At 44.4% G+C, this 25,843-nt stretch overlaps 1 protein-coding gene across 3 annotated transcripts in view; it reads left to right on the top strand.

Moving 5' to 3' along the window:
* The window catches only part of KANK4 (KN motif and ankyrin repeat domains 4), a 67,645-nt gene extending 43,494 nt beyond the window's left edge, over positions 1 to 24,151 (top strand). For all 3 annotated transcript variants that reach the window (XM_016140377.2, XM_016140375.2, XM_016140376.2), the window contains exons 4-10: positions 838 to 949; positions 3,655 to 3,873; positions 5,344 to 5,431; positions 7,534 to 7,744; positions 14,162 to 14,304; positions 17,516 to 17,716; positions 23,139 to 24,151. In XM_016140377.2, the coding sequence (XP_015995863.2) occupies positions 838 to 949; positions 3,655 to 3,873; positions 5,344 to 5,431; positions 7,534 to 7,744; positions 14,162 to 14,304; positions 17,516 to 17,716; positions 23,139 to 23,243 (1,079 nt within the window). In that variant the 3' untranslated portion in view covers positions 23,244 to 24,151. The remainder of the gene's footprint in view (positions 1 to 837; positions 950 to 3,654; positions 3,874 to 5,343; positions 5,432 to 7,533; positions 7,745 to 14,161; positions 14,305 to 17,515; positions 17,717 to 23,138) is intronic.
* The last annotated feature ends 1,692 nt before the right edge of the window (positions 24,152 to 25,843 follow it).

The following is a 25,843-nucleotide window of genomic DNA, read 5'->3' as shown; positions in this document are numbered from 1 at the left end:
AGCCTCTCTTCATTGTTTCCCTGTGCTCTTGCATTCCTGAGGTGCTTTCTGGTTTGTGCACATTAGAGGTTTTTTTCTAGCCTAGTTTTGGAGGAACATTATATTGAGACCTTAAATACATCACTGAATATTTTCTGTGTGTGTGAGAGAGGGAGAGAGAAACTGAGTGGTACTCACATGTGGAAGCTGATCCTTTGGCTGAGCAGCACTTCCTCTTGTAACAGTCATATACTGTTGAGCAAAGAAGAACCATATTTTGCTTTGCTCAATGAGCGACGTGCGAGTCTGCTTCCTGACACAGATGGCAAATTGGCTGCTTTCTCATTTTTTTAGTGCTGTTCTAATCTTGCTCATTGGGGAAAGCCTCCTGTACCTTTGAGTACAGCCAAAGAAGACTTGTTCTCTTGTTCACGTGTCTTCTGTGCCTATCACATATCGCAATGTGTCAACCAGCAGAGGTGGGACCAGGAGTCACGTGAACTAAGTCCTTCACTTAGAACTCACTCCTGTTCTGCCATTCACTGAGAAAGTCTGAGCCTCAGATTTTCCAGCTGTTAAGATATGGACAACATCAGCACCCACACCTCATGCCTCTTCCAAAAGAGCACTCCCACATATAGCAGCTTTGTGACCAAGGACAGTTTGGCTGGCACTGACCAGAAGCCTAGGCCTCCTCAAAGATCCTCAAAATATTTGATTTACTTTATGTAGTCTCTTGTCTCTTTCTACCTCTTCACACGCCTTCAATCTGTATCTTCTCAAAGCAAAAGTCTTGCTTTTACTGCATTCTGGGGCATTGCCAAGATCATTCTAACTTGTGATATTGTGTCTGCCTAGAGATCTCCCCGTCGACCAGCCTTAAATCCATAATGAAAAAGAAAGACTATGGCTTCCGTGCAGGAGGTAATGGGACCAAAAAGAACCTTCAGTTTGTTGGGGTTAACGGTGGGTAAGCATCGCTCGTGAAGCCCAGACTGCCCTCCATACTGCCTATTCCACTGTTGTCCTTAGCACACTCTTTTGCCTGGGGAAAGCATCTGGTTTTTATTCTTCTTCAAGGGAGTTGATCTCAACAGCCTTTTAAAACTCCATCTCGGGTTTGCATGTGTTTGGCTCCTTGCCAGCTATGGTGGTCTGTTGGATCCCGTGCTTTTAATATGTCTTAGCTTTGGGGCCCCCCAGGGCCAGGATTCCAGGTGGCTTCTGGGAGTTTGGGGGGGGGGGGTGCGCACATGGGCCCTTTAAGGAAGACATTTAATCTGAACCATAACACTGAAACTAGGACAAACTCTTAATTTGTTGAACTTCAAATTTCATCCATTTAATTTTTTTCTTCCTTTTATTAACTTACTACAAACCAAACCAATGTTTTTTAAGATGAAAAACAGCCAATGTCTGTTGACTCAGAACATGATCCAAAACTTACATATTCTAGAGAGTAAATCATTGGATTTAGAATATTTTCTAAATCGGTCATTCAACAAACATTTATTAAATGCCAACAATGTGTTAGCTGATGGGGATTTAAAAAAAGTCAAATAAATCATGCTGCCGGCTTTTAGCTCACAGTTTGGGCATTGGGCAGAAAAATGACAAGAAATAAAGAGAAAATACTGGTACGTTGAGATGAGGTCTAATAGAGAAGGAAGTATCGGGTGCTGTGGAAGCCCAAAGTAGGGATACCCAGCCAGTGGCGGGTCCAGGAGACTGCCCGGAAGAGGGCGGAACCCCTGCTAATTTGGGTCGGACCAGAAGGAAGACACCAGATTCAAACAGCAGTGACATCACTGTTGCGTGTTCTGCGATGTCACTGGAGAGTTGTGGTTCCTGCTCCCACCAACATAGATACTGTGGCCTGAGGAGAAACCACTGTGTTTGAGCTTTCACCAGATCATGTGCAGAAAAGCAAGATCAGCCGAATCTGAGTCTCAGGCAGGTCCTATCCCTCCCCTGTGAAAGTGCCCCAGCAGTCCCCGCTCTGTACGAAACCTGGAAGTCCATCTCATGGCTGAAGCCTGCCTCATCCCCAACCGCTGGCTACTGCCATTCTTCCCTCAAATGTGTGAGTGAGGCCCATCTCTAGGGCCTTTGCGTTGGCTGTAAGTGCTCCTGCTTAAAGTGCTCCTAGCCCACATATTTCTCAGTATTTGTCACTATAGTGGAGTGGTTCTCAACCTTGGCTACACCTTGGAAATCCTGGGGGAGTCTTAAAAAATACCAACCCCTGGCTCCCCTTCCTAAAGACTCCAGTTTAATTAGTCTGGAGTACAGTCCAGGTATTAGGAATTTTAAACACCCTCAAGTGATTCTAATGTGCAGCCAAGGTTAAAAATGTCTGCTCTAATTAAAGTAGCTCCTCCTCCTATCACTCTATCCCCTGGCCATTTATTATTTTATTCAATGTTCAATATTTACTATCCGAATATATTGTTTACATGTTTATTTACTACCTTTCCCTACTACAATATAAGCTCAATTAGGACAGAGACTTTGGTATAGATAGAATTTAGAAGAGTGCCTGGCATATAGTAGGTGGTCAACAAATTTCTATTGTATGAATAAATGAACTTCCAGGTGACATTTTTATGGGAAAAATTCTAAGACAAGAACTGCTTGGTAAACGTATTATGTTCCCCCACTCTCTTAATCACATAAGTGAAAGGTTGTTCCAAGAACAATAGAGGAAGAAATATCTGGGGTTTAAACAAGACAGAATGTGAGTATACCAAGGAACAGACAGGATTTGCAAATATGGTGAGCATGGGACCTTACTTACATAGGGCCATGATTCAGAGAAAGGGCATGAGGGGCCTCAGTGGAAGCCATGGCCACTGGTCTCCCCTGGTCTCTGTGGCAGCGTTCTAGATCCCAGAAACTTCATCCATTAGAAGTCTCCTCTTGACCATCAGCAGAGAAATCAATACATCTTCCAGGACTTTTCACTATGGTCTCTGGTTTGCCTCTTCAACAGTGTTGCATATAATTGAACAGAAGGTTTATTGCGGGGGAGGGCAGGCCATGCCCTTATTTTTGCTGTTCCAAGCAATAGTTGAAACAAACTGCAGCTGAGAAAGGCAGATGCTGTGTCCAGGTGTCCTGACTATTCACATATCCCATGGAACCCTGCCAGGAGAAGACACAGATGGTTCCTCCCTTGTCAGGTGTAAGCTGGGCTAGAACAGGCAGCTAAAGGGAGGTCTCACAATCACCCAAAGATGTGAAGATTTATCTGGCAATTCGAAAGACTTGGGGTACGAATGGGGGACATTTGTCTAGATCTGAGCCCTTTTCTGTACAGGACATTACGATTCCAGAAGCAAATGCTTTCATGAGACCTTTGTATTTCCTGTCTGGATCATCCCAAATGTATTGGCCAGTTAGGGCATAGGGCCGTTTGTGTGTGCCCTACAAGGAGCTTAGTTAATTATCTTTCCTCACCAGATGGCCTCTGGCATTAGAGTCAGAACTCTTAAGTGCACTTTTCTCTGGCACCACAGTTCCTGAGGGTCCCCTTCCCAGACCTGCAGGTGTAGAGAATGGAGGGTGTGGTTAGCAAGCTGGGAAGTGTTATCAAAGCCCACCTCATTCTCATTTGTGTTGACATGGACATTGGGCAGGAAGCACAGAACAATTGACCTCTGTCTCCTTCCCTAGCTATGAAACTACCTCAAGTGAAGAGACCAGTGGCGAGGACAGCTCCCCAGAAGATCTGTCTGACAGCGAGGCTGAGAAGAAATGTGATGGCCTAGAACATAGACGGGTCAAGGATGCCCACCCCAGCTGCAAGGTGGGGCAGGGCATCACTGAGGGCACCCACAACACAGGCCAGGAATGTGGGCCCAGGGAAGAACTCCCCCTTCCCAAGCCTGATAGGTGAGTCAGATGGGTCAGATGGGGTACTTGATCCTCTGAGAAAGGGCAAGGGCATTTATTCACCCTTTTATTTAATCATTTGTTCACACGTTCATCCATTCACCACTGAGTTTGTAATCTGTGCCATGTACTGTGCACTGGTTGAACTCAACAGATATGACTCCTACCTTCATGGGATATACTGTCCTAGGCTGAGCTCTACATAGAAAGCTAACATAGGCCTAGCACTAAAAATGTGAAGGATTTTCATGTATTATCTTATATAATCCTTTTAATAACCCTGCAAGGTAGACGTGATGATAATCCCCACTTTACCGATACGGAAACAGAGGCTTAGAAAAGTTACGTGACACAGCTAGCAGGGTGGGGATTCCTTCCAGGTCTTTCCTGCTTCTCACCCGCACACTTTTCTGCCTCTCCCGTTGGCTATGCTGATGTAATCCTATCTTTTAAAGTGGTGGGATGTCATGTGGCATGATGAAAAGAGTACTTTGGAATTGGGCATACCTGGAGTCACATCTTATGTTTGCGCGGTGTTATTTTAGACAAGCTACTTAAGCTGTGGTGACCTCAGTTTTTTCATCTGTAAAATGTAGATAATAGCAACCCGATAGATTTGATCTGAGGACTAGATGAGAAAGAAGTTTGTAACATTCCTAGAATAGTGTCTGCCGCATAGTAGACCCTCAATAAATGGTGGACATAAGAATAGTAAGTACTATTATCATCATCATCGTCTCCAGCCTGGTTGATGAAGGAGTGGTGAACAGTGAACCACAGCTGATTGGTAAGCAGGTCCCCAGGGTGCTCTAACATGGTAGGATGATAAAGATGTGATGAGTGAGTGGAACATCTTGGTGACCAATGCCATTGAGTCCAAGTTTAGACCTCTCGATACTGACTGTGCCCTTGTACTAATACAGGAAGAGTGTTTATCATTGTGATCACCCAGCTTAATTGATTTTTATTTTATTGACTCTGTTAGCCCTTATGGTGTCCTTCATGGAAGGATATCCTGAAGAAATTCACTGGTGTGGATTGGGTTCTTTGAATTTTTAAAGTCACTCAGGCAGAAAACGTTTGGTCCAAAGTCATAAAGACAACCCTCCATTGCCCAGGATGTCAGAAATGGCAGTTGGGCCTGTGGCTGTCAGAATGCTCCGGTGATTGCTCTGACCCCCTGAAAACAGAAAGATAAAAAGGGCAATGTGCTTGACTCTTCAGAAGAATTCCAAAGCCAAGCCACACCATCAGGACACTGTGTTCACCCCAAACTTCTGAGGAATGCCCCTTAATCTGGGAAGTTGCCCAGTTTGGATGTTTGAGCTGCTGAGAATGAAAGTCAAAGTAAAAAATAACCCTTTTTTTATACACACACACACACACACACACACACACACACACACACAAAATAACCTTTTTTTCTATCAACATGAAGATATTATATATTTTCTCTCTCCCTCCCTCTAGATATAAACCGTCAGAAGAATTTCTTAATGCATGCCGGGCATTAAGCCAACATCTGCCGGAAACTGGGACCACCACTGACCAACTTTTGGTACTCTGATTTTTCATTGTCAAGTAGATATTTCCGGACTGTTTAAGCTATTAGTTTTAACTGGGTGACTTTGGTCCCTCGCCTGAGGCAGCTGTGTGAGTGTGTGCACATGAGTACATTTCCTCTGGGTGCTTTCTCATTTGCCCAAATTCTGCTTGCTGCCAAAGGTGATGGATTATGCTGAGAAAGTGGAACTGATAGATATGCACAAGAAAGCAGGCTGGGTGCTCAGAGAATTTACCAGGGGTTATTAAGCATTGAACCCTGGACGTCTTGTTATAAAACTATTTGTGGCTTAGGCTCAAAATTGCCTTGCAATTTGAGAGAACTATGGGTAAAGTGGAAATGAGCACGTGGAATAGGAACCATGGGTTCTATTCCCAGGACTGCTCTCTGTGAGGTATTGGGCAAGTAAGCTGCACACTCAGGGCTTCAGTTTCCCCATCAATAAAATGAGGGTGGTGGGCAGCATGTCTCCATTAACCTCAAACCCTGGCATTTAATTTTGTAGTCTTTACTCTTTTTCTTGAAGTGTACCTAGGGGTCAAGAGACCAAGAACAAGAAACCTCATCTGTTTGCTCTTTAACAAACCTTCACGGCCCATGGAGATTAAACATATAACGATTGGGTTCTACTTTTAATCAAAAGATACTGGCACTGACACATTCTCTCAAGTAATGAGAGCAGCTGATAAGTCCCAGAGTGTAACAACTTGTAAGCATTTTCAAAGTGCATTTTGTTCTCCTTTCCAGAAGGGCCATAGGAGTAAAAACGATCGATTCAGCACAACCCATTTTTATTACTTTATCTTAGCTTATTTGGCAAATAACTGTCCCCAGATTGTTAAAGAACCGATATGTGATATGGATGTTGATTGAAACTTCTGTTACATACTCTTAAACGAATTCCAGAACTGTTCTTAGCTCTTCATTTAAAATCCACCACTGCGTTCCTTAATATTAGGATCTTTCTTCAGTTTCACCTGAAGATTCCATGGGTACAGGAGATAGTATATAAAAAGTGATTCAGCCACAAAAAAAAGTCCTGCCTAGACTGCCTCTATGGTGTCAAGTTTGCATATTCTCTAACAGAAACAAAAGTGTTTCTGCCTAGAAAAACCATTAGAGAATATGCAAATTTGACACCATACCCATGTTAGGATCAAAGCACAAGACCCCTGCCTCCCTTCCTTAGAGACAAGGACCAAACTCTGTAGAGCCATGGGATGTTAGGGAGCCAGCTTCCTTTTTCACCCCCATTGTGTAGACAGTAAGATTCAAAAAGGTTATATGACTTCCAAGGTCATACAACTGAGCCAGGACTTAAGCCTGGCCACATCGGTTTAATGACTCCAAATGCAGTGCCCTTTCCAGAATGAGTAGGAAATCAGTTCTGATACTTACATCCTCGTAGTGTGTCTCCTTCCCTTTAGGTAAATTATCTAAATATATTTCATTTTGAACACTTAGGTCATGTCGCACACAGAGTTGATGTCATTCACTCTGGAATGCTCCTCACTCATTGTTCCAAAGAACTGAATACTGCAGATAGTGGAGTCCTGCCCATGGGTTGTTCAGCCATTTTCCCTGAAGATCCTAACAAAGCTTAAAAGCCAAAACTAATTCAAGCACAGCTGTTTGGGTTTTGTTTCAGGCATAAATTGGACATGTCGTTTGTCTTATTTTCAGCATGCATTTTATCCATTAATAAAATGTTGTGACTTTCCAACTATGCCTATTAAAAACACACACAAGTCCTGGTAGAATCTGGGCTAGGATCAGTATAGGCTGACTGTATGTGCATGAAAGTGAGGGTCTTGGTTGTCCTGTGCACACAGGGGATGTGACCTAAACTTACAGTAGACTCAAACTGTCGCCTAGTGAAGTGCTTTGTTACTGGCTACCGGGTCGCCCTCCCAGTCCTCTTTCTACCTCACATGGGGAAGAGGAGTGGCAATTGCACAATGGCAATGTTGGAAGGCGCTGAAGAGATAGAGGTGGAAACATCCAAAGGTAACTTTTCCTAGTGGAAACTAACACTCTCACTGAAAACTAGCACCCCAGGCCAGATAACCTGGCATTGGATTCTCTCGGTATTTCAGAGGCAAAGCTTGAACACCATCAGTCAAGAGTGGTTCCGTGTCTCCAGCCGGAAGTCGTCTAGTCCTGCTGTCGTGGCTGCCTACCTCCAGCCTCACTCCCCACACTTCCTAAGGCTGCTTGTCAACTTGGCTGATGGGAACGGGAACACAGCTCTTCACTATAGTGTGTCCCACTCCAACTTCTCCATCGTGAAGCTGCTGCTGGAGACAGGTCAGAAATGGTTGCATTCGTGCAGCCCCTGTCACTCCTTGAAGGGCAATCCTCATACTTACTTTTTTACAGCAAGAAGATTCTTCACTCTTCTGAGTTCCGTCTATATTCTAGGAACTGGGCTAGACTATTTGCCTTTATTATATCATTTGTTCTTCGCCATGCTCTTGTTATGTGGATGTGATTCTCATGTTACAGATGAGGAAACTGAGGCTCAGACAGTTAGAAAATATGCTCAGGTCAGTAGAGTGCTGGTAATTGGTAGTCGGACTTTGTGTTCAGTCTAACTCTAGAGCTATACCGTATGCCTCTAGGAAAGGTCCCATTCTACCATTTACGTAAGTACTTTTTAACAAAGTTTATGCCTCCATTTGACTAATTTGACTCAATTTGATTGATTCACACTTCATCAAGATATGTGTTGACTATGTATGAGGGCCACACTGGCTACTACCAGGATGGAAAGATGAGCCAGGTGTGAGCCCTCTGCGTCCCAGGAGCTTATAGCCTGATAACCAGGGTGGAGCAGGGTGATGGTTTATAGAGAGAGATAGAGAATGTTATTTTGGGTCTCAGAAGGAGTGAGATAATGTCCTGTTCGGGGAGCAGGAAAGGCACACTGAAGCAGAAAGAGTCCCAGAAGGCAGAGAAATGTCCCCAATAAAAAGAACACTGTAGAATTAGAGAAGAAAAATCTGGAAACCAGAAGACTTCCAGTTTGAATGGGATGTGAATTAAGTTCAGGGAGGTAAGTTGGAGCCACCTTGAGTGCCAGGTTGAATAGCGTGAATCCAAGCACTGGGAAGTCTGCACAGGGTCTTGGGTAGAGGGGAGCACCATCGCCAGGGAGTTCTCTATGAAGGTTTTATGAAGGTTAATTTGGCAGTAGGGGTAGGAGGTAGCAGGCCAGACAGGAAGCTGTTCTAGGGGTCCACAGAGAAATAATGAGGGCTTGCAACAGGTGAGGACAGTAGGAATAGAAGAGGAAAAAGCCAGTGGGGCATTAGTGATTGACTGGCTGTGAGGGACAAGGGGAGTGAGAACTTTGATGTGACAAGCTTGGATGGCTGAGAAGATGGCAATGCTGCAAAAGGAGGAGAAGAGCAAGTGTGGGGAAAGCAAAATGGATAATTCAGTTTGCGGCAGATTTCAAATTTTTAGTAGGTCACCCAGGTAGAAATGCACAGAGGGCTGTTGAGAATTCTGGGGTCTGAAATTAACAAGCAATAGAGTTTTGGGTGAGGCCAGGTAGAGCATAGCCAGTGGATTCCTTTAGGGAAGAAGAGAAGCCCTATGGAATGTCTGCAATGAGAGAAAGAGCCAGTAGAGGAGATCCAGATGGAGCTATGTGAGAAGTAAGAGAAATAAGAGGATAGTGGCCAACAGGGAGGCCAATGAAGAAGAAAATGTCAAGAAGAAAGAAGATTGACCACTCAGTCAAATACCATAGTGTCCCTGAAGGATGATGCATAAGTTGCACATATTTGGGGAGGGGTCACTGGTAACTTTAGAAATGAAGTGCACAGGGTAGGGAAGGCAATGATATAGCATAGTAGCTAACAGAGGCAAGAGAGACTACAGAGAATTGCTTTTGTGTGTTTGTGAACATGTTTGCTGGCAGAGAAGAAGAATCTGAGAAACAGAAACTAAGATATTAAAGATAGAAAGGACAGAGGATGCTTGATAGAGCAAGGTCTTGAAAGAGTTGGAAAAGCCTGAAATCCACAGCAGAGGCAAATGAGGTCAGCTGAAGCAAGATGCTGAGATATTTATTCCTCTGAGATAGAAGTAAAAAGAAGGTAAAAGTCCAGGGAGATGAGGAAGAGAAGAGAAAGGAAGAGGAGACCACTTGCTTTAGATGGCCTTGATCTTCTCAGGAAAGTAAGAACAGGATCTGGGTTTTGACAACTGCAAAGAGGTGGTTAATAGTTAATCAAAGGAACTCTTCAAGGACTGCTGAGTGGCCCCAGAGTCTGCTGGGATGACACCACAGGGTTTACAGTAGAGCCTTTCAGCAGAGTATGCAACAACATCAAGTAGTCTAGGTGTGACGGTATAGACAGGTGGGTGATAGGGCTGACTGAAGGTGTGTGGGTCCCAGTTGAATGTCATCTATGGGTTTAGGAAGGCTGTATGAGGGATATCTAAGAGGGTATCTATGAGAAGTATAAGGTCCCAAATGATCTTTCCAGATTACGTAGACCCTCTGCTAAACATGTAGATAGAAGATCTCATTTAATCCTCATAATGATGCCATGACCCTGGATGACTGTTTTATAGGTGAGAAGCAAGACACTGAGAGAAGTGAACAGACTTTCCTTAGATCACTCAATGACCAAATGTGTTGTTGGTGTTGTTGTAGAAAAGTTGCAAAAACTCAGACCAGCGAGAAATCAAGCAGCACCTGGAGGTTTGGAGTAACTCAATTTTATTACGCCGGTGGTCCCAGAAGAGCTAGTGCTCTGAAAATCTGGGCCCTGAACTTAGGGGCAATTTTATTTTTATATTCGCGTTGTTACACTTGGCATGGGCTGATTTACAGACCCCTGAAGTTGTTACAGGCCACAGGCAGTTAGAGATCACAGGATTTTCTATCTAACAAGCACTAAAGTAATACATACATCTTTTCTAACAAGCAAGAAAGCAATACATCTTAGGGGAGGATGAGTTCTCAGTTGACTTTGAGATCTCTGGCCTTGCAAAAAGCATGTTAACAGAAGCAGAAAAGAGCTGATTAGAAATGTTGGCCAATTAAGGGGGAAATTCCTCTTCAGTGTGTGGCTACCCTATCTCTCTCTCTCTCTAGGTGAACACCCTGTTTCTTTTTTTATATGATCTTTGCTTGTCATTTCTACCCAACAGAACTCAGTTAACTCAGTCAAAGGGTGTTTTTGCCTGTCTGCTTCTTTTCAGTATCCCCAGGACCTAGACCAGTTCCTGGCTCTTAGTAGATGTCGAGTGACTATACGTGTTTCATGAGTAGACAGATGACTTCTGGGAGCCAGGTTATATTTCAGTAAAATTCCAATTCTCAAAAATTCCATTAAGCAGCCTTAAGGCTCTTCACTTGAATTGGTGACATACATAATGTCAGCCTAAAGTTCTTTCTGCTTCCCATATCATCATGATGCAAGACAGGGCAAATTTCCTGGAGTGGGGTGGGGTGGGGGGAGACCAAGCCCTGTGCTGAGAGAAGAGGGTCCTTTGGTGGAGAGTATAGAAAGAATTTGACACACACGCCAAAGTTAGCGTCAAAAGGAAAGTTTATTAGAAAAGGGGTAACACTCCACAGACAGAGTATGGTCTCTCAGAGGCAGACAGTGAGAAAGACAATGAGAGACACTGACAAGGACTTAGAGACAATAGAGATGATGACGGTGATAGAGACAGAGTAAAGGCACTGAAAGAGACCTTGAGTGTACAGAGAATTCAGTTTGTAGGTCATTCTTTAGTTCCTATTTCCTTTGATAATGGACATACAGTGAAGAAGGGGAATAGTAAGCAGCAAGAAAAAATACGAATATGTAGAGTGAAAGGCCTGCTGGCAGTTCCCAGCCTTTAATCCATAGGTTCCCCATAGTTTTAGCCACAGGGAATGACTTGGTTCCTGTTTCCCCTGCACAGGTGTGGTGAAGGCGCTGTTAGCAATCCCAGTGGGAAATCTTCCTTTGTTTTGCAGGTGTTCTCCTGGCCTGGCTGCAGGACTGATAAGCATATTGCGGTCTCTGATTGTGACCTGGTTAACATTTTTTAAGTCTCTTGCCTCCTCCCTACCTTAATCTGAGGAAGATGAATTCACAATTTTAACATGAACCAATTTCATTGTATTTCAGTTTTTCGTGGATTTATAGGTAGCTAAAAGTGGTAGCTCAACTGATAAAGACACGTCATTAAACAGAGATGCCTCTGTTCTGTTGGCTGTGCTCAGTGTTAGGGACTTTCATTATAGAACATAAATAACAATGACACCTACTTCTGTTTGAGTGTCTTCCTTATTCCAGACACAGTGCTAAGTATGATAAACACATACACTATCAAACATAACCCTTGCAGGAATTTTGAAGCAGATATTAATTGCGTTTTTCAAGTGAGAAAACTGAGGCTCAGAGAAGTCAGGTAATGTGGTAAAATTCACAGAGCCAGTAAATAGCTAAGCCGGAATTCCAACTATGATCTGGGCTTTTTGTAATACCCCAAACTAGGCTTAGGGGCACTGTGAGACTTTGGGAACACCTACAATGTGCACGAAGAATCCAAAGATTGGTGGCATAGAGCTCTTGTTTTTACGTAGCTCACAGACGTGAAGCCTGCTAATAGTTCTCCAGGTGGGTCCGGCCAGGTTGGAGAATGGACAACCTAAGACTTGGTTTTTATAAATTTCTGCTGATGTTGACTGAGAATCTAGTCAATACCCATTAGCCCTAAAGTGGTTTGGAAGCTTTTCCCTTTTACACACTGAAATAGCTAAATAGCCAAAGCATAAAGTACAAAGGGGGAAAGGGCTGAAAGTGCCATTACTTTTCCTCAATGTAGAAAAGATGTTGAGGATGACAGATCTGTCACACTCTCAAACCTGGGCTCCCTTCTCAGGCACTTGTGAAGCATCCAGAAAGCACATTACAGTCTACAATGCGTTGCACAGAAGTGACTAGTCATTATTGAGAACAGAGCCAACGGGTGCATCTCCACCAGCTTAGTTCTTCGTGATCTGTCTTTTATTTTGCTGGCTGCCACTGCAGAGGAGGAAGCTTGCTGAGTCCAAGTGTGCTGAGTCAAGAGCCTTTCCCCTCTCCTCCAGGGAGAGTTGGCTTGCTCCCTGGTGGCTGGCTGCTCTGAAGTGTCCGCTGTGACAGCCCTGAGGAAGGCCTTCAGCTCCTTTTCCAAGCACCTGGGGAGGAGTCAGTCCTCACTCTACTAAGCTACAAGTCAAGTTTCTAAGAGAGGAGAGGGAACTGTAACCTGAGGCTTGTTTACACCTCATTAAATAGTCATGGAGTAAAAATTAAAAAGTGATTAATAAGGCAATGTGAATGTTCCCATCTTTATCAAGACAGAGTTATAAGGCCACGCATGGAGTTAGTTTTCAGCTTTCGCAGCCCAGCTGGTTATGGCAGTGGTTAGAGGGGCTTCAGGAAAGAAACTGCTGATCTTCCATGTCCACTAGCATCCTCGTTTCACTATGTCATATTTCTGAAAAAGTGTTTAGGGGTGGAGGGGATGTCAAACAAATGGGCTTTTTTTCCCTTGCACAGTACTTGTAGGTAGAACCGGCATTTTTTTTCTAAACCAGATTTGTTACAATAAATACCTAAATATTCATGAGCAAGTAGCAAGGGTATGAATGATGAATACCATTCTGGATAAAAACAATAATAACAACACTTACTGAGTGTTTATTATGTGCTAGGTGCTGTTCTAAGTACTTCTAATACATAAACTTATTAAATTTCACAATAACCCTATGAAGCGGGTTCTGTTATTATCCCCATCTTACAGAGGAAATACAAATCAGGAGATTTGATGTCCTGAGATAGTTTTACTATTGTCCAAAAGAGAACTATAGGCTTTTTGGATAAGGAATGGTACAGGGAAGATTTGGTTTTCCCCTTAAAGGTGGGGTCATTTACACAAACAGATAACAGGTCAATGATCTCCTACTGTCTCTGTTGGTGGAGAGGGATATGAATGCACATTTCCAGGACTACAAAACAGAAATTTCTTTTGAATTCAAATTTAATACTTCATCTTTAAAATATGCGTTTTCTCATTCTATTGCTAAATGTATCTTCTTCATTGTTTTAACGTAATATGGTATGGAGTTTTTCCCTCTCTGTTTTTCAAGATGGTTTTCTGAGAAGATTTCCTATGTTTATCCTGTGGTGTTTTTCATGCCCCCTCATATATCACACAGCATATCACCAAGCCCTTGGAAAAAACCTACAACCGCAGCCATCAGCTTAAGAGTTTCACACAGACATAGAGTGAAACCTAAAATGCACAGCTGTGGGCAATGTGTGGCTGCGGAAGTGATGGGCTCTAGGGCCAGACAGACCTGAGCCCTGGTGCCACTCCCGTTCACTTGGGCAGTTTATGTAGCTTCACTGACCTTCAGTGTTCTCATCTGTAAAATAAGAATAATGTCTTGTTCTCTGCTTTTGGAGACAAAGTCATGGTCGTTGCCCCCCTTGGCCATCTCCGACTCTGCTGTGGACCTTCTTGCTGGGTGTCCTCAAAAAACTTGTGAAGAAAAGTAACCCGTTTTAAAGGCTGCTAAAAATGTAAAACATTGATTCCACCCTGGGGAAAGGATTGCTCTATTCCATTTTAACCAGCAGGTAGTATCCTGTTGACCAGGCTAAAGAAGTCTTGCTTCTGGCCTCTTGAGAGTTATTCCAGAGTTTATTGCTCTTCTTGCAGGCGTCTGCAATGTGGACCATCAGAACAAAGCTGGATATACCGCCGTGATGATCACTCCCTTGGCTTCTGCGGAGACTGATGAAGACATGGCCGTCGTCTGGAAGCTCTTAAAAGAAGGAGATGTGAACATCCAAGCTACCCAGGTATGAGGTGTGAACCTGACTTCCTCTTTAATAAATGCGAGAACCTCCCAGTTTTATTATGCCAGTGAGGTAAGAAATTCCATGCAGATCTAAGTAGAGTTTTTAACCCAAAAAAGTCTGAGGCCTCCAAATGGTGTCTGTCCATTTGTTTCCTCAAAGGCTCCTGAGACCCAGACAGGCTGGAACAGAGGTCAGTGATCTTGTAACCTACGTCCCAGCCTGAAATTGGGCAAATTCCACCTACACTCAACTTCTCAAACCAAATGTTCCCATAGTTAGCACCTTGAGAAGGCATTTGCCAGTTGGATACTTTAGAAGCATGATTTGCAAGTTGGCTGCTCTAGATTTATGATTAAGATGAACCTTAATCATGAATTACAAAGCGGTTCAGGGAGTTGTGATGTCTCTGTTCAGCTTCTGGACCTGTCTACTTGAGAATATAGAGTAGGAGTATAGTCCTGACCTAGTAAGTCTCCTTATGGAACAACAGGGTCTCCTCGAAAGGCCACTTACCCATCTTTGACCAATACAAGAGCAGGTACAGTGCATTCAACTTTTCTCCCCCTAGAGTGATCATAGATGGTAGACTAACTATCAAGAACTGTGAAGGGTCTGCGATTGTACTCTACCTTAAAGCTAACAAATTAGCATGCTATAGTATCATGGAAGCTGGCAGATGACATGAGACTCCTGTGCCAGAGACAGAGAACAGTGAATTACTCACAGTAGTAGCAGTAGCCACAGCATCGGTATTTATACCAGTTTCCCAAATCTCAATTCCTCATTTCTATAGGGCAGTGTGAGAGGGTCAGATTTGTGCACAGAGTGGGTTGTGTTACTAGAGAGGAACCCTGTAGAGAGGAACCAGTATAAAAGAACTTGAATCTTTTATACTGGTCAGTAAGCATGTCTACCCTCTGTTCTAGGGAACACACTATCTCTATCTTCCAAGGCTGTTCACTATATAAACATCCTTAAAAAGATAGTCTAGAACAAAGGCCAGATAGCACTTCACTCACAAGATGTGCAGAAAGCCAAGAGACACATGGAAAATTGTCTCCCAATGATATCTTAACCTCACTCCCCCTCACCCCACTAGAGTGATTGCAGACAGTAGCCTAACCTGGTGGTAAAGTCACTTTGCACACTTCATCTAATAGCAATCCTATTGGTGGCAAGAAACAGAAATTTGTAGATCACTTTCTGGTTTTCAAAGTATTTCACCCTCCTACAACTCCTATTCCATACAACTCAATAAAATTTTCATTTAAAATAATGTGTCCCATAGAAATGTTATTTTTTTCCTAAATTGGGCCTCTTGTAAGAGAGGATGCTTACTTACAAACAAAACCAACACTCTTTTGTTACAGAGAAGAAATTGATGGTCCAGGAGGGTAAAGGGACTCATTCTAGGTCACCAAAGGAGTGATGAGAATCCATAGCCACAGCTGCTCCCTTCAGTTCCCCATGTGGCTTTTTGTATGAGGAGAGGTGCAGGTACAATGTTAAATAGGAGTGAGTCGGGAGGCTGAGAGTGTTCTGAGCTAAGCTACTTATTTCTCCTTGTCCCTTCAGGGTCAGCGCAGCAGTTGGCATATAGCAGTGTTCTGTAAACGATCTTTGAATTAGATTCTATTGAACTGGACCAGGAGGGAGGTAAGGAAGGAAGAGGCTTTGAGTCAGACAAGAGGGGCAGACATGAAGACAATCTGCACATGTCATTCAGCTTTAATATCACTTGGAGAGAGGGGTTTGGATGGAAACCTCATGGCCTGGTTAGTTCAGTAGACAACCTTAGGGCTAAGTATAAGCAAATCTAAAAACAAACAGCCTTCTCTGGAAAGATTTATCTGGGTTCCAGAGAAACAGAGAACCAGGACACCTAATAACGCATTCCTGCATACTGAGCATTTGTCATAAATTATCTCGACCCTTCATAACAACTAATAATAGCTAACACTTATCTAACATTTGCTTAGTGCTCAGGTCTCACAACAACCCCATGAGGCAGGTAATATTGTTAATGAATCTCCTTTTACCAGATCATGAAATGTCACCAAGAGGTTAACGTGTCTAGATTCATGTAGGTAATAAGCAGCAGAGCCAGGATTTTTCCAATTACAAACTCTCTTTCTCAAAGCCCTAGAGTTCTGGGCAGGGAAACACAATCCATCTGTGACTATGGACTGGCACTTTAATCAGCAAACACATCAGCAAACATGTCCTTAACACTTTTTACTTGTAAGACACTGTGCTCAGAACCACGGGGGATCTGAAAAAAGAGAAAACAATCCTTGCCTCATTTCTACCACCTTACAAAACCTGACGTTTAGTCAGAGGGACAAGCCTGACCTGCCTGGAACCCAGGTGAACCATAGGGGAAACATAATTGAGTCCTTTGGGAGGACTATGTATATTCAGGAACATCTATGAGAAATGATGGTCAAATTATAATCAGAAAAATTACCACTGTATAATATTATATTTATATTCTTTATCTCAGTTGATTCCCACAAAAGCCCTATGAGGTACATAGGACAGACCATTATTATTTTAATTTTTGAGAAAAGAAAAACCAAGATTCAGGGAAGACAAGTGAGGTGGCCAGGGTCACACACTAGGAAACAGCAGACTCTCGAAGTCTATTGCCATCTCCACTGATATCTCAGGGATGTGATAACTTGTCAGTGGGCATGGATCAGAAATGACCATAGGACCATGCAGAGTTCTTGTTGAGACAAGAGGGTTCTGAGTGTCATTAAACTGAAAATACCAGAGGTATTCCAAAAGACTGAGGCTTCCTGGTAGAAGTCAGGCTGGCACAGGCAGTAAGAAGTCATGCCCGTCATTCATTCCATCGTTTGACACGTATCAGTGCGCGCTTGTTGCTAAGCACTGGAAATACAGAGACTTAGTCCCTGCCATCAAAAATTTTAGTCCACAAGAAAGAGATTAATATGATGCTAAGTGGTAAGTGCCGTGTTATGAATCCAGTGCCTGGGAGTTGGTAGAAGGCTTTAGAGAAGATGTAGCTAGTGTCTTAGAAGAGTAGAAGTTTGCCAGGCAGAGAAGGATGTGTCTCATACCAAGGGCAGAAGGAAATTTAAGTCAATGGGCATTTTCCGGAAAAGTCATTCCTGAGCACACCCAGGCTAGAGAAAGGTCCTTCCCCATAGGTGATAGCTTCACCCATTCTGTGCTCTGTGTGCAGGGAGGCCAGACTGCGCTGATGCTGGGAGTCAGTCATGACAGGGAGGACATGGTTCAAGCGCTACTGAGCTGCCAGGCAGATGTCAACCTGCAGGACCATGATGGATCATCGGCCCTCATGCTGGCCTGTCACCATGGCAATGCTGACATGGTGCGGCTGCTTCTGGCCCACCCGGCCTGCGACAGCAGCCTGACTGACAAGGTGAGACTTCCAGGCAATTAACGAGTAGTTGTTTCACTTCCCTCCCTGAGACGTTCCTTGCCAGCCGGCAGCACTCAAGGAGCCATATAGCAATTGCAATAGAACTGACCTCGTAACACTTGTGGGATTTAAATTATATGATTCATGGTGAATGCCTGGAGTCTTGGAGCTGGGAAGCCCCAAACTCTAACCTTTCACACCATTGTGAGGGACTGTGCCTATGCCTGGCCTTGGCCCTGAACCTCATCTGGTCACTGCAATAACAGCATGTGAGCTTTAAGGCAGGGAACCTCTGCTGTCCATGGAGACTCCTGAAAGGCTAGATGAAGGAATCAAATGTAAATTAAGTCTATTTCTTCACAGTGATCCACTTTACAGAGTAACCCATTTCATAAAGCTAACCTTCCTAAAGTTACAATGCCAAACACATGGTTTTTAAATAAACATCCTTTTAAGGTGATGGCAATGATGATAATGATGATGGTGATGGTGACGATGATGATGACAATTATAATAATAGTTTACATGTAATGAGTGCTTTCTCGGTGCTAGGTAGCACACTAAGCATTTACCGTGGACCATCAGTAAATGGTCCCGTTTGGTCACAAGGAAACGGAGGCACTGAGTGGTTAAGCGACATACCCAAGATCACACAGCTACATCATTGTCACTGTTTTCACGCTGCAGAGTCTACGTCTCTGGTCCCCTAGCAAATCCTCTGCACCTAGTAGAGTGTCTGCCATGTATTAGAAGAATGAATCAAATAGCTGAATAAATGAACCTCTAAACTTCAGAGGTAAATTGTCAAGATGTGAAACTATAACTGATCATTGCAGTAAGAGCTAAACTCTTCCCATGCATTACCTCACTAATCCTCCAATAATTGGGTCAGGCAGATACTGTGATCCACGTTTTTTATTGATAAGGAAACAGAGGCCTAGAGAGTTAATGTAGCTATCATAAGGTTACAAGATGCTGATTCTCGAAGCAGGGATTCAAGATCAGGTCTGACTCCATTGTCCTTAATGTTGGCACTATAATACTTTAAACAGACTTCTCTGTATTTTTTTAACATCCACGGTTCAAAAGGGATAAAGGCCTGGGTGGGGAGGGGAAGAGAGTCTCCTCCCTTCCCAGGGACGGCCCCTCTTACGAGGCCACGAGGGAACTATCCAAGATTGTTCCATCAGTGAGTGATTCAAGCTGCTAGGTCCCTCAAACCACACACCAGGCAGCAGACACTCCAATCCAGGGTCTTCGGGTCCAGTGAACCCCAGCTCTACCCCAAAGCTATTTCCGAGATAATGAGAGCACAGACCCTCTTGAAATGCATATGGGAACAGTCATGGGCTGCTGGAAATAAAAGCCTCCTATCTGTGTTAATGAGCTCCCTACAGGGTCGCCCTGAGGGAGAAGGAGGCAACCCCTTAATCTGAAACAGGCCCAGGGCCTTTTTAGGAAAGAGCACTCCTGTGGGACAGGGGCATGAGCTTCGGAAGTCCCTGGTTAGCTGGGATAATCAGGCAGTGATTCTGAGAGCATCTGTGGATACCTATGGAGATCTGTCACAGATAAGAGAGAGCTAAATGGCTGCTTGCAGGGGGTGGAGGAAGAGTTATGGCAGGAGGGCTGTGTGGTACTTATGACAACTCCGGTGACTGTCAGAAGCACAGACTTTAAACACGCATGGGTTTGAAACGGGGTTCAGTGACTGTGTGCCCAGGCCCATTCACCTAACCACTCTGAGCCTCTGTATGCTCATTTGTAAATGGGGACAGTAATAGACATTATCTAAACACAGTAATGTCTGTATAGCCTGTATCTGACATCTAGGAGGCACTCAGTTGGTGATAACTGTCATTTTTATGAACAGGTCAACAGTGAGAGCTGAAATGAAGCAACTACTATATTAACAAGTAGGGTTCTTGGCATTTACAGACAGAGTCTGGAGGGAATAGGGAGCATGAAGGTCTGGAGTTAGGTAAGGGAGCCAGTCAAAGGGAGACTGGCCCCCAAAGGCCAGAGCCAAGCGGTCTACATACCTGGTTTAGTCCCATAGTTCTCATTCTGAGGTGATTTTGGCAATGTCTGGAGAGATCTGAATTTGTCACAATTCAGGAGGAGGTGTTCCTGGCATCTAGTAGGTAGAGGCCAGGAATGCTGCTAAACATCCTACAATGCACAGGAACAACAAAGAATTACAAACGATCTGGCCCAACATGTCAGTAGTGCCATGCTTGAGAAACCCTGATGTAGGCAAGTGCTGAAATCCAGGTGGGTTCAGACAGCCCTCTCAGTCAAGCACTGCACTGGGGAGAGTCAGGCTGGGTTTGAGGACCAGGCTACCTGCAGTTCAGGGCAGGGCTCGAAGCCTGGAAGGGACAAACTGGACAGCTAACCAAAAATGGCTTGGCAAGCCTGTCGTAGCGGAAGGTGGAGAGGGTTAGAGAAGCCCAGTGAGTACAGGCTGTGCAGGCAGCAGCTCTACAGGGGGTTCTAGACCCCGCCACCCAGTCACTTGCTGCCTGCTCGGGTCAGGGTCAATTCAGGATTCACACCCAAAGTTCCTAAGGCCGACTTAGATGAGAAATTTCTATGAGAGGTGGGGACTGCTGACTGGGCCCCTACCCAGCACCAAGCCCTATGCCTCGAGCTTTACATTGAGGGGCAGAATCCATATCATTTTACTGTTCACCTTTCCTGCAGAGAATGGATGCAGGGATTATTTGGGAAACCTGAGAGAATTAATGCTCTGAAATTGGTTTCTCTCATCCTACCAGCATTTAGTGGTCGATATAAATGCAGAACCTCCAGAACAGTCAGCAAGGCATGCTCCCTAGGTTTAGAAAGTAATTCAAGAAATCTGGCTGCCCAGCGTCTGGGGCCTGCAAGAGTGATGAGGACAGGGAGGTGGTGAGAACTGAGCCCCAGACCCCAGAGGCTCGCCCTCTAAAGGGCTTCGTTTTGGCAGCTCCTCTGAAACACCCATCAAGTTGAAAGCGTTCTAAAGGCAGACACTATGACTTTTTTGTCGTTGTCTGATACATAATGGGTTCTTGTCGCATTGAAAGAGAACCCCGCCACACACACACGCACGCGCGCGCACATACACACACAAAGACACGTGTGCATGCATGTGGGGGCTGCCCGAGCCCCCTTTGTCTCTAGGCCTGCAGTGTTGCCCAGCAGCGGCTGGCCACACCTGGCTCCCATTGCAGCTCCACGCAGTAGGCTTGTTCCCAGGACTCTGGCAGAGGCATTTAAGGGACACACCCTCCCCAGGTGGTCTTTCTGGCCGCACTTCCTGAGCCAGAGTGGTCCCCCACTCTCCATGCCTACAGATGAGGGGCCCACAGATGCAGGCTGTCATCTCCACATGGGCCCTGTTCTAAGATCCTCTGGGACTGACCCTGTGGCTCTTTTCCATAATAACAGTAATCACACTATCTTCGAGGTTATATGGAGCTTCAAGGTTGACAAAGCACAGCAATGACATCTTGAGTGCAGGGGGACAGACCTAAATAAAGCCAGGGTCCTCCATTGTGGGGCTTTTACAAGACTCTTCTGCTTTAAATCTTCTCTTTATTCCAGATGGGCCCAATCTAAGAAGATACTTGTTAGGATTTAGGTTGCTCAGCTTCTTCATCAAATTAAAATTAATACGGTACCTCTCTGTGATCATCCATCTGGCTTTTTTTTAGAAAGTTATCTTTAATGTCTACGCTAAATAAATTACATTTACATACAAGACAAAGCCATCCGAGGTTCTTATAAGAATCCAAAGTATAAGAGCCCCGGGCGAATGCCACCACTCCCTCTTACAGCAGTGCATACTGAGTGCGGACTGAAGAGCAGGCACAGGGCCAGGAGCTGGGACATGCACGCTGGGCCACAGGAGCAGGCCGGATCCAGGGCCTGACCTTGTGGAGACAGGGATTTATCAAATAACCCCACAAATACCACTTTAAAAGGGTGGTAAAAGGGAAGTACAGGCAGTTGCGAAGGCTTTTCAGGGAAAGAACTTCATACGTTTTGTGAAGCCTGTATGCCATCCTTCAGGGTCCTGCTGACACTCCATGGCTTTCCTCTGCTCCCCCTGCCACACACACACACACGCACGCACGCACACACATCCTGGCTATCCTCTCTCCTGAGCTTGAACTTCTTCTTCTGGCTCATTTGGCTTCTTGCTGTGCATTATGGTTATTTATGTGTGTGTGTGTAGCAGGAGAGACTGAGGGACTGGGGTGGGGGGGAGGGGCTCTGATGGCAGCTGGATTCCATCCTGGTACATGGAGAAAAAACTGCAGTTTAAGCTGAATGCGAACACTTCCCACCTGCTTCTGTGGATTTTTCACATTTAGGAAGTAATCCCCCCCACTATACAGTAGAATAGAAAACAATCTGGGGTGGGTCTTGGGTGCCCCCCAAAGATCAAACCCCTAATATTTATGCAACAAAATGTAAAAATATTCACACCATCAGGTTGGGTTTTACCTTTGAATGAGTGGTTTTTAGAGATGTTTGGATTTCAGAATTCTGAATATAGGATTGAGCCCACTCATGAGACTGTGGCTGCCCTCATAAGGCTCGGCGGCTACCACGTCACACTGGCCTTTCCCCTTGTCTCCCCGAGAGAACGGCCAGTGCCGCCTGCACTCTAGAGCCCCTGCGAATGCAGCTTCTCCAGGCAGTGGTCGCAGCAGCTGCCTGCATTGCCGCAGCAGCGTGATGAGCAACAGGGAAACCGTGTTCCAGGAGGTCAAAGGAGGCATGTCCTTCTGTGCTGTGAGCCCACTGCTAAGCATTGGTCCTTAGACAATCATTAGAAATGGGAAAATGCTTTCGGCACTAAATTTATGATGATGACTTGGAAACCACAAAGTCTCCGAGAGAGGGAAATAGTTCAGTAAATTATGGAATATTATACAGCCAATAAGAAAAGTTATGTGTCACGATGACTACATATGAACAGGGAAAAATCTTACAGCATACCATGGTAAGTTCAAAATAGAAGTAGATTTACATCATTGCTCTATCTAAAAACCAACAATAAATTGGCATAGGAGAAAAGACTGGAGGCAGACATAGCAAAATGCTAACTTTCATTTAGGCCTGTGTAATGTGATAATGAAAGAGTTCTTTTATGTTTTCTGTTTTCTAGTTTTAAAAAATGTATTAAAAACCCTAGTGACACTTTGTCTTTGTTTCTATTGACACGAATTTCTCAGGAGTGAATGTTGTTCCCATGGATGGGGTCCATTTCTCATGATCCTCATACCATTTGAATTTCCTCCACTCTGGATGCTTGGAATAGACTTCTATGTCCCATGCATGCCCCCTACTCCCAACTCGCCCTTCCTCTCTGGGGCAGAAGGCAGACAGGATAAAATTTGTTTCTCCTTTTCTTTCTCCCCTGTAGGCTGGCCGAACAGCTTTGTCCATCGTTCTGAAATCACCCGCCCATGTGGAAATTGCAGGGCTTCTGCGGGCCCACGCAGAGCAGGGCAGGTCCCTGGGGCCATAGGGGCTGTGGAAAAACTGGCAGCCCGGAACAAAGGCTTCTTCTCTGGACTTCTCCCTCGCCCTTGGAGAGGGCGTGGGTCATAGCCAGAGGGCCATCCCTCAAGAGAAGAAGCTATGTCAAATATGCACATACATTCCTGTTGTATAATTCTGCTCATTAGGATGCTTCATAGTTTTGCCTTAGGCCAAGCCCCCAAACAATGCGGGCTGCAGAGCAGGGTGCAAGGTGCAAGGTGCACTGGTGTCATCTAAAATCCCAAACATCTTCAGCCTGAAATTCCTCATGATTCTACCCTTTGTAGATCTGCTTGGTGAGCAGGCGGGCAGAAGCACATTAGAAAAGCAATACTTTTCACATGGAATTTTAAAGTGCACCATCTTTTTGTTTTTTTATCAATTATATATGACTATGTCCCCTTGAATATGCATGTCTGATAGGATAGGGGGAGATTTAAGCAGCGATCGTGGCTGTCATTCTCTAGAAGGCCCTAGGAGAATCACCACATACACAGGTGATCTGAACGGACTCCATTTGGGGTGTTTGTTCAGTTGGGGTTGACAGAGAAATCTTAAATTCAGACAAGGTAGGAAGAAGCACATTGGCGTCATTGCCAGATCTATAGTCTCGACCATTTCCGAGTCATTGAGTGGCTCCAGCTTTCTCCAGGGAAATTGGAATTAATCAGGAAATTCAATCCAATGAAGCACACCACATGTATTTAGGATGAGTTATTGACATCCAGAAGCTACCACATTTCCTCCATAGCCGTATCCATGGTAATCCCAACTCTTCTCCACTCATAGCCCTTGTGAGCAAACTATAAGCTCCATGTGGCTCTGAGGTTTCTGAGGCCTCAGACTGCAGAACCTTCCAGCCTGGACTGTAGCGAGAGTATGGAAGCCAGGCGAGGCAGGGCCCCGCCTCCCCTGCCCCCCCCCCCCGCCCCCGGGCTAACATCTAACATCGCTTTCTACTAGATAGTTTTGTTTTTTTTTTAAGTCCCTTAATCCCAGGGCCCACATGTGCATGGTTTATACTCAGTAATTTACACAGGGTATCTACAAATATGTTCTTCCTTGAAGTCTCTTATGCACAAAATTATCTTATATAAAAAAGAAAGACATAAACGTTCAGTGAGTCTCATGTTGAAAACACAAAAGCTTGAGTTTTCATTTTGACTGAGATGCCACTTTGTTTGCTGCCCCTTGGGTGAGTCACAAACCTCTTTGGGCCCCAGTTTCATCATGTTTGAAAACGGAAATTAGCATACAGCCTACCTCCTGGGGGTGTTGGGCAAGGCACAGTGATGGAAGTTTTGGAATCCACTTTTAATCCATGAAAACTGCATACAGAGATTCGCCATTGAGATTCATTAGAAAGGCTCAAAGTCCCAGAGAAGGACAATGGCATGTGTCGATGTTGCTCAAAGGTAGAGAGAATAGAGCAAATAATAAGCCGGAATGCTTTAAACGGGTTTATTTTGACCTCAAAGCACATTTTAAGAGCAAAACCCTACATTAATAAGTGTTCTCCCCCAGTGCTTCTCAAACTTGGATGTGCATACACATCTGGGATCTTGTTAGAATGCAGTAGGTCTGAGGAGGGAAGGGGGCCTGGGATTCTGTATTTCTAACCAGTTCCCAGGGTGTTCCAGTGATGCTGGGCCATACTACACACGTGTTACTATATTAAAATGCTGCCCCTCAATCTTTGTGTTTGCATTTTTCTGCTCTTGGTTCTTGGGAATTTGCAATGTGAGTCGTATTTGCCATTGTGGTTGCCAATTTAGGGTTTATTTCTGCATTTCACATTAGGGTAGCAACTTTAACTTGGTCACATTTTTTTTTTTAATCTCATTTGTGTTCAGCTATTTTTTTTTTTTCACCAGAGAAGGCAAACTGGTTTTCCTAGAGTCTGAAGCCATTGAATCATTATCAAAAAGACTTTCCATGCTTTCCAAGATTTTCAATGTTTTTTTTTTTTTTTCTAGGCAAGGCAACCCTTGGTTGACCTCATAGATTCCAAGGAATTTGTCAGTTTACAATCTCTTATTTTTTTAAAGTTTTTAAAGTTTTTTAAATTTTTTATGCCTACAGCACCTGGTCTTCGTAGGTTGTCTCCCATCCAAGTCCTAACGAGGCCCAACCCTGCTTAGCTTCTGAGATCAGACAGGATTGGGCTTGTTCAGGGTGGCATGGCTGTAGATGAGATTTTCAGTCTTGAATTTGGAACGTGAACACATGATCTTACAACCACTGGAATATTTGCTCCCCCCCCACCCCCGCCCCACTGTTCCTTGGCTCTAGAATTCATTCAACAAATGTCTGTTGAAAGCAGCCAGTTGCCTGACACTGTTCTCAACACTGGGTTTTAGAAATCAGCTTTGGCCTCCTCTATAAAAACAGTGTCTAAGGTTACCACGACCTGAAACCCAGGCTTTCCAGGACCTTAAGCCAAGGCTCCAGTGATTAACACATTTATCAAGTGCCTGACAGCATAGCCTCCAAGCAACATATATCAGGCTTACTGCACAGGTATTGAGCTTAGGCCTGGGGAGAGACCCAGAGGTATCATTAGCTCCACTGCCTCCATGGAGTATA

This window comes from Rousettus aegyptiacus, unplaced genomic scaffold, assembly GCF_014176215.1.
Source record: "Rousettus aegyptiacus isolate mRouAeg1 unplaced genomic scaffold, mRouAeg1.p scaffold_m13_p_1, whole genome shotgun sequence".
In the NCBI taxonomy this organism is placed as follows: domain Eukaryota; kingdom Metazoa; phylum Chordata; class Mammalia; order Chiroptera; family Pteropodidae; genus Rousettus; species Rousettus aegyptiacus.
The sequence above is the reverse complement of the archived record's forward strand: the minus strand, read 5'-3'. Positions and strand labels throughout refer to the sequence as shown.